This window comes from Acartia tonsa, chromosome 2, assembly GCF_053477335.1.
Source record: "Acartia tonsa isolate MP-2025a chromosome 2, ASM5347733v1, whole genome shotgun sequence".
Taxonomy (NCBI): Eukaryota; Metazoa; Arthropoda; class Copepoda; order Calanoida; family Acartiidae; genus Acartia; species Acartia tonsa.
Genome location: NC_137261.1, coordinates 6,175,942 through 6,187,049, shown reverse-complemented (window position 1 = coordinate 6,187,049; position 11,108 = coordinate 6,175,942). Strand labels below are relative to the sequence as shown.

General features: G+C 31.9%; 1 protein-coding gene across 1 annotated transcript; it reads left to right on the top strand.

Moving 5' to 3' along the window:
* The first annotated feature begins 544 nt into the window (after positions 1-544).
* Positions 545-11,077, top strand: LOC145312373 (putative G-protein coupled receptor Mth-like 3). Its single transcript, XM_080151611.1, has 12 exons — positions 545-622; positions 947-1,092; positions 1,414-1,515; positions 3,808-3,900; positions 4,372-4,429; positions 4,684-4,781; positions 5,236-5,301; positions 5,824-5,928; positions 6,785-6,896; positions 7,715-7,786; positions 10,469-10,549; positions 10,994-11,077. The coding sequence occupies exons 1-12, from the start codon at positions 545-547 to the stop codon at positions 11,075-11,077; spliced, it is 1,095 nt and encodes a 364-aa protein (XP_080007737.1).
* The last annotated feature ends 31 nt before the right edge of the window (positions 11,078-11,108 follow it).

Sequence of the window (11,108 nt, the reverse complement as noted above, 5' to 3'; positions counted from 1 at the left end):
CAACATCCATAAAAGCGAAGCGCTGAAACCTTAGGACAAACGGACACAAACACTTGTACAGTGTCAGAACTGAATAATAAGAATATAAATGTATAAGAGTCGAAGCAAAAACATAAGTAAATTTGTTGAAAAACTGCTTGATACAGCGTAATGTTTAAGGACATACTTACATTTTTAGGACTTGATTATAGAGTTGCTTCGCCTATAACATTATACTTTGTTGTCCCAGGAATCAATATACCAAAAATCAGATCAATCAGATAATTAGATCACATAAAAATTTGTTGTTAAAAAAGTAAAAAATAAATATGTTTAAAATGGACGTACGGACATTTTGGTGATGATTATAGAGTTGCTACGCTTTCTAAATCGTACCTAACTATTAAAGGAATCACCATGCAAAGTTTGAAATCGATAGGACAATTCTAACATGCCTAAATTAACGAATTAAGGGGACCGACCCTAATTATAGAAAAGCGTCGCTTTTAAAAAAGGAGAAAACTAAGGCAACCTAAAGTGTACACTAGAAAAGGCTTTGCTTATGATGAATGTTGGAATCCTTGTTGGAAGAATATTTTTGTTTTTCATCCAGGCCTATCTGCAAGTAGTGGTTTGTTATAAGGTAATTATTTGTACTTAATTAATTATGTTATTCGAATCTTATTTTTTAAATCAAAGCTATATAAATAAGTCAATGTATTATTTGATTCTTAGACACATAATTTCTACAATATGTTATTTTTTAATTATTTAGTTTTATATAGTTTCTAATATGTGTGGGGTTATAAATAGAATTTATGAAGTTTTTTCCTTTGGTTAAAGATCGTGTTTTTTTTAAGTTGGATCACAAAATTATTTTTTAGACTAAATGAATTTAATTATACATTAAAAACTTTCCATCAATGTAAAATAACAGATCCTTATGTCAATGATATTTTATATTTAGAAAGGTCTGCCATTGCTTGAAGACAAGGAGCCATCTGAGGACCTATCCTGCAGTGTCCGTACAACCTTGTACCCGATCCTACTGGCAGCATCAGTGGTTGGGCTTATACTAACAATATCTGTTTATACAGCCATTCCTGCTTTGAGGTTTAGTTATCTGATTTATTTGCTAGTCAATGTTTTAAAAATATTTAACTTATTCATGAAAAAAACATTATTGGATGATGGAAAGGAAACGAAGTAGCGAGTTTCGTCGTAAATTCACAGTAGCTTTTCTCCTATTTCTAGTCCCTGCGTGGGGCTCTAACACTGCAGAGCATATTTCGTAACCCTGCGGGGGAATCATTAATATTATAATTTACCTAATATAACCTAAAACAGCCTATCAAAAGCTGCTGTGAATTACGACAATACTCGCTACTTCGTTTTCTTTCCATGATCCGAATCTTTAAGTTAAATTAATTTTAGGAATTTACCTGGAAGTTGTTTGCGATGCATGTGTGGAAGTTTACTGAGTGCCCAACTTCTTCTTTTTGTCACTCAAGTTTTTGGTGATAAAGTTTATCAAAGGTAATTTAAATAAATCTGTTGTCTAATTATTTTTTTGTCCATTGAGGTTCAACTATAAAACCTCTGGCAAGTTATCGCTTTCTTTAAAGTAGTAAATAACTTTGACAAGTTTGTCTTAAACTTCTTAAACGAGGAAATTTTGATTAAAAACAGAAAACAGAATAAAAACGCTCATTTTTTCTCGATTCACTTCAAGAAAGGTGTTTAAAGCATAACCAGAGGAAGGAGAGGTCATTGGACTAGAAAATTCTCGGTACCCAAAGTTCTATAAGTATGTTATCTCATTCGTTAGCCTCTAAACTTTTCCACCATTGATTTCGATCTATAGAAGAGATAGTTACATCAATTTATCCCCATAAGATTAGTGTATATTACAGACTGACATACTCAGATAACTTGTAAAGAAAGTATTTAGCTGTAAGGAAAAATCAAACAAAAATTTTTATATTAACAAAATAAGATATTTGGTGATTTTAATTAAATTTCTTTAATTTTCTAATTAATCGCAAAATATGTTTTTTGATTATTTGAATTGTACAATTATATCAAGTCTCAGAACTCCATTTTATATTAAAAATACTTTACAATTATTTATGTGTTTTAGCCATGGTTTAGCCAAAAATATCGGGTATTGTCGCTTTCGTGACATCGTCTCTTAAGGGGCGTTTCGTCGTATTTTTACAATAGCTTGTCTCCTATGTTTAGCCCCTGCGTGGGGCTCTTCCCCGGCGGGGCAATCATTAATATTTACCTAACCTAAAATAGCCTATCAAAAGCTACTGCAAAAATACGACAAAACACCCCTTAAGAGGTGATGTCACGAAACCTACAATACCAAGAATATCTACTAAATATTTTCTGCTTACCTAACCATAAAAAGTAAAAAGATTTACCATTACAATATTATATATTTGGGACAAAAGTATTAGTTATCACATGTCAAGCCGAAACTCTTTCTCACAATAATACCAAACTTTAGATATTTTATTAGCATATAATATTGAAAATAGTTTGTTTGCAGTGTAAAAGATAGGAACTTCGTTTCTAGTTGTAAGGTGACCTCGTCAAAAGGACTATAACTATCCATTCCTTAACCTTTCTACCCTTTCAAGCCCCTTCCCCTCCCCTTAAAACCCTAAAAATAGACCAAGGTTGTTATATTTCTTCTAATATTATTACTTGGATCTCACAACAGATTCCTATGTACTCTAATAAAGCGAAACTTATAGCGGGCTAAAATTACAACCCCCTCCATCCTCTTACCCCATACCGTCGCCTCTAGTGGATGAACAAACTGACCAATAAATGAGAGGGGAAATAACAACCTATGAAAAATTTTCCCTTGTCAAAATTTACCCCTGCCAACATATTTTAGGGGGGGTAATTACCCCCCCCCCCCCAAGCATATTTTACCCCAGGGGTAAAAATTTTAGGGGGGGTGGTAAAAAAATTTGCGGCGCGCTTCAAAAAAGCTTGGACGCCCCTGGCGAGGGTTAAAGTATAATTTCAGGGGTTTGTGATTTAACAATTATCTAAAATATGTTTGATGTCAAGAGATCATAATGGAGGATTTTAAATTTATTTTCTAAAATTGAAAGGAATGTTTACTTTTTTGTACAAACTCCATACCAATATATTACCGCAATAAAACCAATCTATCTAATTGATTTTACCATTTATACATTTCAGCAAATAGTTTCTTTTGTTGGATTTTCTTACCTGGAGACTAGGGGAGGGGATGGAGGGGAAGGGGTTTGGTCATCATCTACCACAAGAATGGGTATAGCATATAGATGTGGATATATTGACGTCAATTTAGCTTGCTAATATGGACCTCATTTATTGGTCATTTCGTTCATTCAGTGAGGGTTAAAGGGAATGGATGCGGGAAATCGTTATTTTAGCCAGCTGCGAGCATCACTTATCAGCCAAAGTACATGAAAACCTGATGCAACATCCAAGTAATAATATATCGATTACCAAAAGGCGTATATGAAACTTTTTTTGTAATAATATAATTCTCAATTTAAATATCTGAACTATTATTTTAGTTGGTTATGTCAGTAAGTACAACATAGTGGACCAAATCCTATAAATTATCAAGGCTAGCATAGGAGTTAAAACTTACTTTGCTTTACAAAGATGTTAAGTACATTTTTGCAAGACTAAGGAAACCCTTCTAGGCTAGCCTAAGAAATTTTATAAGATTTGACCCCTTGTTAAATCAAATTGCCATTTAAAAAATATGCTAGCTTACTACAGATATAATTGTCCTTGCTATTATTATTTTAGTATCTACGTTTGTAAGATTGTGGCCAGTCTGTTACAGTTTACATTTCTATCCTCTTTTTCGTGGATGAGTGTTATGTCAGCTGATATTTACAGGTAAAAGACAGTGGAGGAATCATCACATACACAAATGACATAAAATAGTATTGTATGTTGACGCATAAGAAGAACGTATTCGGAAAGTTCAGAAATTTGGCATGTTATTGTTAGTATCAAAACTACTCTATAATTCGCTTGGTCTGTCCGTCTAACGCTATGGGGGAAATGCGATTTTCTCGGCTCCTATTGAAGATAAACTGCTGAGATTTTTGGTGAAGATTCCCTGTATCAATGAGCATCAGGTGTTCAATTTACTATGTCCGTCAGTCAAACATAAAAGACATGGAAAATATTTTTTATTAATATTTCATAAAGGTTTCGTGATTTCTAAGAATTGTTGGACATTTATCAAATTATAATCTTCTCTAATTATTACATTAGTACATTATCTTTCCTCATTATTTTTTTAAAAATCATCTTCTATTATAAAACAGGTGCATTGGAACATTTTTTATTATTCTTTTTTAGATCTATAGAAAGATTAAAGCAACCCAAACTTGTTAAAAAGGATATTTCATCTTCAAAGGTATGGATTTTTTATCTTGGGTTTCATTTGTTTATAAATAATCGATATATTATTACTTGGATCTTGCACCAGAATCTCATGTACTCTGATATTAAGTGATGCTCGGATTTAAAATTACGATATCCTCCATCCACGCACTATATCCAATTCCCTCCCCTCCTTCTTTATGAACGAACTAACCAATAATAGTGTCCATTTATTTTTGTATATCTTTAATCATTTGTTAGAATTTTTTATATATTCTTTACATTTAGTTTGTGATCTACTGTTGCTTTGGTTGGTTAGGCCCAGCTATTATCACTATTTTGACGGCTCTTCTAGATTCAGTTATATTAACATCACCATTTCTAAAGTATGAATTAAAATCAGGGCTCGTCAGCAGCGACTAAGCCTTAAAATAAACCTCTTTAAATGCTTTGAATTTTTTTTTTGGAAAAAAGGGATTGCTAAATTTGGGTAATGTTTAGACTTTCAACTGACTTTTAAAATTGCAAAAGGTTCATTTCCCTGAGGCTGACAGGCGGCTGCCGAGCCCTTATTAAATTATCAAACACATGATAGATAGATTTTTAGATATTATTTTTCTGTGAAAAGTATAGTTAAAGAAAATTATTATTTAAACAATTTCATAATTTCATTGTCATTTATTAAATACTTATCAATCACAACTTAGAAATTTTAAGATAAAAATTAGACTCCTTTGGTAGGTTGTTTAATGATGTTGAGACATCAAGACAGGCTTTTTGGAATCTGGGGTATCTTAGGATTATTTTAAGACTAATTTTCTAAATTCCTATTCTTAATAGGCCAAGATTTTGTGAACGTGGTTGTTGGTTTTATGGTGATCTAGAGATACTTCTCTATTTCTACAGGTACATTTAATTTTCTTTTAAAAAGTAGGTGAGGATTCTTTGAATAAGTATTATACAAACATAACTTAAAAGGTTTTAAAAACCCTTTAAGGACAATATTATGATTACTGACGATATCACAATTTGTCTTAGATTTTTTTACAATTTTTCTCAGAGAAAAAGTCTCCCCTTCCCTTTCTCCCAGTCTCAAACTCAGCCGAAAACACATGCAGTTATTAAAACATTTTTTATTTAAAATCTCTTCTATCTATCCTATTCAGTGTTTCAATTCTAATATGAAAATTTATTAATTTTTAAAATTTCTTATATTATTGTTAAAAATTTAGAAAAATAACTAATTAATGAACACAGTAATAGTGTCTGACTGATTATGACGTAACAAAAAAAATTAGCCAATGAGAGGCCGTTATTGACCAATGGTAAAATTTATAGTGGCCTCTCATTGGCTAATTTTTTTTGTTACGTCATAATCAGTCAGACACTATTACTGTGTTCCTAATTAATCTGAAGTTTTATTTGTAGTCCAATCATGGTGTTGTTAGCATGTAACTCTTACTTATTCATCAAGACTATTGTCTGCCTCACAAATATCAAGAAAAATTCCTCCATGAAACAAGTTCCTGTCAGGTATATTTGTTAAGTAATATGAAGTTTGTAGATGAAAATTTATATGTTAATCGTTTTTGGATGTAACCCTAGGGAAGTTGGTACGAAGGGTAAAAATAAAGTAAGTGGCATGTACAAAATTGTTTTCGAATATCTTTTCTCTGGTATGCTACCAGGTCTGTATCTATCCATTCACTTTTCGTTTGGCATATCTTTAGAGGGGCATTTAGGTAATTGTTTGTTATTTTTCACTATTAATTGACAAATTACAAAAAGTTTAACATGAACACTGAAACGATTTTCGTCTGCGAGAAGTTAACACAAACTTACTTTGTTCTGATTCAAATTAATAAGTAAATTGATTGATTTTTGGATTCAAACTGTTAAATTAAACCAAAAATTGTTTTCTATCCACTTGTGGCTGGACTAATAGATTATCTTGAACATTCCATCCCTACATTAGCGGACGTAACTTTATAAAGTGTCACAAAAATCAGCCATGTGACGTCATAAAAAGGAGGATTATCCATCTCTTTTTTAGGGTTAATTTCTTTTCTACTAATCCACTCATCTCCTTCATTTTTATGACGTCATATGGCTGATCTTTGAGACACTTTGTAAAGTTACTTAGCGGTCGTTATGATAACCTTGTCTTTACAACACAAGCCAAATTACATAATTCTACACTCTCATTGTCCATAGGGGAGAAAGACCAAAGAAATCTCTATAGAAAACAAGAGATCGTATGCCACCAGTTGAAGATAGTGATATAACTGCCCATTACGTAAAATCATGAAATAATATGGGAATGTAACATACTATTTCCTATTCTAAGTAAAAAGTGGAAAAATAATATAAAGATTTATTAATTTTTTAGAAAAAGAAGCCTTACTCGACTAAAATCCGAGTATAGTGGAGGAAGAGAAAGATTTAATTTAACCCTCAGACTTTTTATTCTTATGGGAGGTCTCTGGATATTTGAACTTATTGTAAGTAGTATATTTTGGAAGTGAAGCTACTCTATAATTTTAAATTTACGCCTGTTGGTTATATACGTTTGACTATCATCTCTGCCCTTGAATAAATATTTTTTTTTAATTTTCATCTTTCACAGATCAAAGATAAACTGGTGAAGTTTTTCTGTTATTAAACCATTTATACTCTTCAACTCATTATGTCCTTATGTCTGTTTGTTATGATAATTTTTAAAGTCTGAACATAAATCTTCTATTATAATCAGGGATCGGAAGCCGCGCGTAAGCCGCGTGTAAGCCTCAGTGAAATCTTCATGTTATCACTATAAAATTCAGCTGGATGTATAAAACTGCTCTTTAGCAGACAATTCTTCTTTCTGAAATTTCTTTTTATGCTCACAAGCAGGTTTAAAACTGAGGCTTATGCGCGGCTGAGGCGCGGCTTCCGAACCCTGATTATAATGATATAAAATTGCTAACCTTTAAGACAAGATTTTAGATATTCAACGCTTAGAATATCCTATTAATAAAATTTCGAATCACAATTTTACAAATCAGTTTAATTTAAGATTCGGCTAAAATTATACTCAATCCATTTATGAATTTTCAAAGTCGTAATTATTTTTTAAAAGGTTATGTTTGTTTGGTAATTATTTTGCCAATTATTTGATGCTGTGAGTATTGGTGCAAAAAATATGACGTAACAAAAAAAATTAGCCAATGAGAGGCCACTATAAATTTTACCATTGGTCAATAACGGCCTCTCATTTGCTAATTTTTTTTTGTTACGTCATATTTTTTGCACCAATACTCACAGCATCCAATTATTTCAGTCCTGGGTTGGCGATATTTTTGGTCATCCTTGTTGGATCTATATGCCTATGGATGTTTTTAATCTTTCCCAGGTAATAGTTATTTCTCGCATCGTATTATAAACGGCTTTCCGCGGATATAGAATGTACAATTATAAGATTAAAACTAGTTTTTTTAGCCCCGTGGTGCCGAAGGCACCGGCTAAAAAAAACTGGTTTTAATCTTATGATTGTACATTTCTATATTCGTAGAAAACTGGATATAATACGATGCTAGACATAGTTTTTTCGTATGGATGAGAACCGGTTCCTATCCACCGGATTCGAATGAATACGAGAGAATAAATTACATTTTCCATATTATTGTGATTTTACAATAAAATTCAAATATTTTCATGCAACTGTTGTAATCCTATTATATAAAGTAGTAAGCGTTTTTTGTCTGTCCCGAAGGATTTGTTCTCCTTTACAGTGAAGCTTCTAATAGGTCCTTAGAAGGTTTTGGACTTTTTTTGAGAGGGTGTCTTCACCCCCCTCTCCCCAAAAAATATTTTTAAGTCTTTTGAAACTAAAATTTAAAATGGGATGAGGTCGACTTTTCCCCCTCCTACCAGTGCCCCTAGAGGCTTCTAGGGGCGTAGCCGCTAGTAACTTTATAATCTATGGTTCATTTTTAATAGAGGTTTCAAAAAAATTATGTTGGATAATAAAAAAACTATACTTGGCAGCCACAACCACCTTCGGTATTGATGCTTTCTAAGCCTCATCAATATCAACTATGCTGCTTATTCAGCGACCTTATAAGCCTCAACTTTAATTGTGCCCACCCTCAAGCCTCGCATATTTTTAACAGCCAACTGGAGCCCAATCTGCACTTATCCATGTAGCTTATATAATGAGAGTGGAAAACAAAAGGAATTGCAGTTATGGGGATATAAAGGAAATTGAATATCCTAAACTTCTAATAAAAAACGGACAATTTAGCATTACCGAAATTAAGACGGAAAGACAGGCTAACAAGATTACTTAAAGAATGAAATCGTTACAAGAAAAATAAGGAAAAAAGGAATTAGATTCAGTGTGACAATATTTCATGTTCAAAAATAATTGTCATAATTAGAAAATAATTAAAATCGACCTAAATAAGAGTAAAAATAGTACCAAGTGTAGAATCATAAATAAATATTTGTACAGAACCTAGAAAACCAAGTTGGGAATATACTTCTATTTTGCTTTTGAGAAATTGGGGAAGACTTAAATCAACTTAACCAATTTTGATATTATTTGTTCTGAGGTACAGTTAGGTTCTTTGGTTTGTAAAAGCTTTATGTTCAAACTTTTTTTTTGACAAATGGAGGTAACATGACGTTTTATATTTGCATTTTTAAGTCGACTAAATGCACATACATATATGCACATATGAATATAAAAAGAGTCGAATAAATATTCAAATATTGAATAGAAATACGCTATTTAACAGCTTTAAATATATAGAGGGGGATGGGAGGTTATGCACCACATACGATTTGGAAGAAATTCTAGCACCAACTTTTTGTCAATGTTTAATTTTATTTTGTAAATTGTTCACTCGTACAACGCACATTATTTATATAACAACACAAGTATAGCACTATACCTTAGTTATTTTAAACAAAATAAAAAAAAAAAATTTTGCTATATACCTTTAACTGCTCAAATAGACGGACAGTCAGAGTAAGATAAAGTGTATTGAATACAAATGTACAGACATTTCAGTAGTCTATCTTAGTTTCATAAAGATGGCTTGGGGTTGGGGGCCGGGGGGTTAATTCAGGGTCCAATTTTGTTTAATACATATTTTGTACTCATAAGTATGTATTTCTAGAGTTGTTGCTTATGAAAGAATTTATTTAATAAGTATACAAAAAGAGAATCTTTAAATCAAATATTAAGTAAACCTTCATAAGAAGTTTTTTATTGGTTATATTACCTGTACTTAAACTTGCGCAAATTCTCGTTCTACTGGGTGTCTGTTATCCAGAGCTGAATCTTTAAATCATTTTGATGGTGCGCTAAATCGGGGCGCGCAGAATTTCAGCCAATCACAGCGCGGCATATCATATAATGCTAAGCTGTGATTGGCTGAAATTCGGCGCGCCCCGATTTAGCGCACCATCAAAATGATTTACAGATTCAGCTGAGTAGAAATAAACGTGACAGACATATGGACAGACACAGAAGTATGGAGTATATTTGCTACACAGTAAACTTGACACAATTTTGTATGTACGTGGTAAAATATTTATCACAAAAGTTTAATTCTGTTTTGTTCTTTTGTTTTTATTTTGTTTATATTTACAACGAGAACGAAATTGTAAATAAGAATTTTTTATAGATTACAAAAAGCCTAGTTGTAATGTTTTACAGGGTGTGTTTAAAGATTTGTGTGCAAGATATCCACAATCTATAAGATAAAAAAACATAATATTTAATATGAACAGGGTGTTGATGTGTTTATGATCAAGGATCTAAAGGAATAGGACAATGATCCAAAAATTGATATATTCCTAATTACCCTTACTGTAGATTACAATTAGTGGTTGAAACGTTTGGACACTCAACTTATTTAACCAACCAATCAAAATTCAATAAGATTCCCCGAAGTTGCTGAGCCAACGAAAATGAAAACGTTATTATAAAAATTCGGGGACTAGTGTAATAAACAGCGCATTGTCCTCTTCCTTCCTGGTTTATAATATTTAGAATATTACTAATAAGATATTTATATTTATACAGGGTGTAGCAGTGTTTATAATATTTGTGTGTAAAAGAACCACAATTCAGAAGATTATCAGACATATCAAGCCTCGTCCGCAGGTAATAATTTGTGAAAATTTGTCTGTTATACGAGGCTATACATGATTATTCAGTATGGCTGAGAACCGGATCTAATCCAGAGCGATTATTAATCGGTTTCCAACCATACTGGAAAAATGTATTTTGCGAAATATAATTTTTTTTATAATTTTAAATTTTTAATTTCAAAAACTGTGTAAGTTATATTTAGTAGCAGACGTGATTTTCTCTGCTCCTATACAAGATACACCGCTAACAGACATTTTGTGTGAAGATGCATCTGTGCAACTACCTTACAGCTAATTATGTCCTTTTGTCTGTCTGTTCTGTATTCATTTTATTTCCTTGACTGTTCTTTTTACTTTTATATTATGTCTGTTGTTTATTTTATTGCTAATGTGTCTTGGAAATGAGTATAAGCCTCAATCATGAAGAAGATGCGCTTAAGGTTTAAAAATATTTTAGACTAATGATGGGCTAGTTAGAGCTTTTGTAGCTGAACAACTGAAAAATATGATTAAAAATAGCCCAGGAAAACTCATTGACTAAACATATTATTTCAAAATTTATTCTATGATGC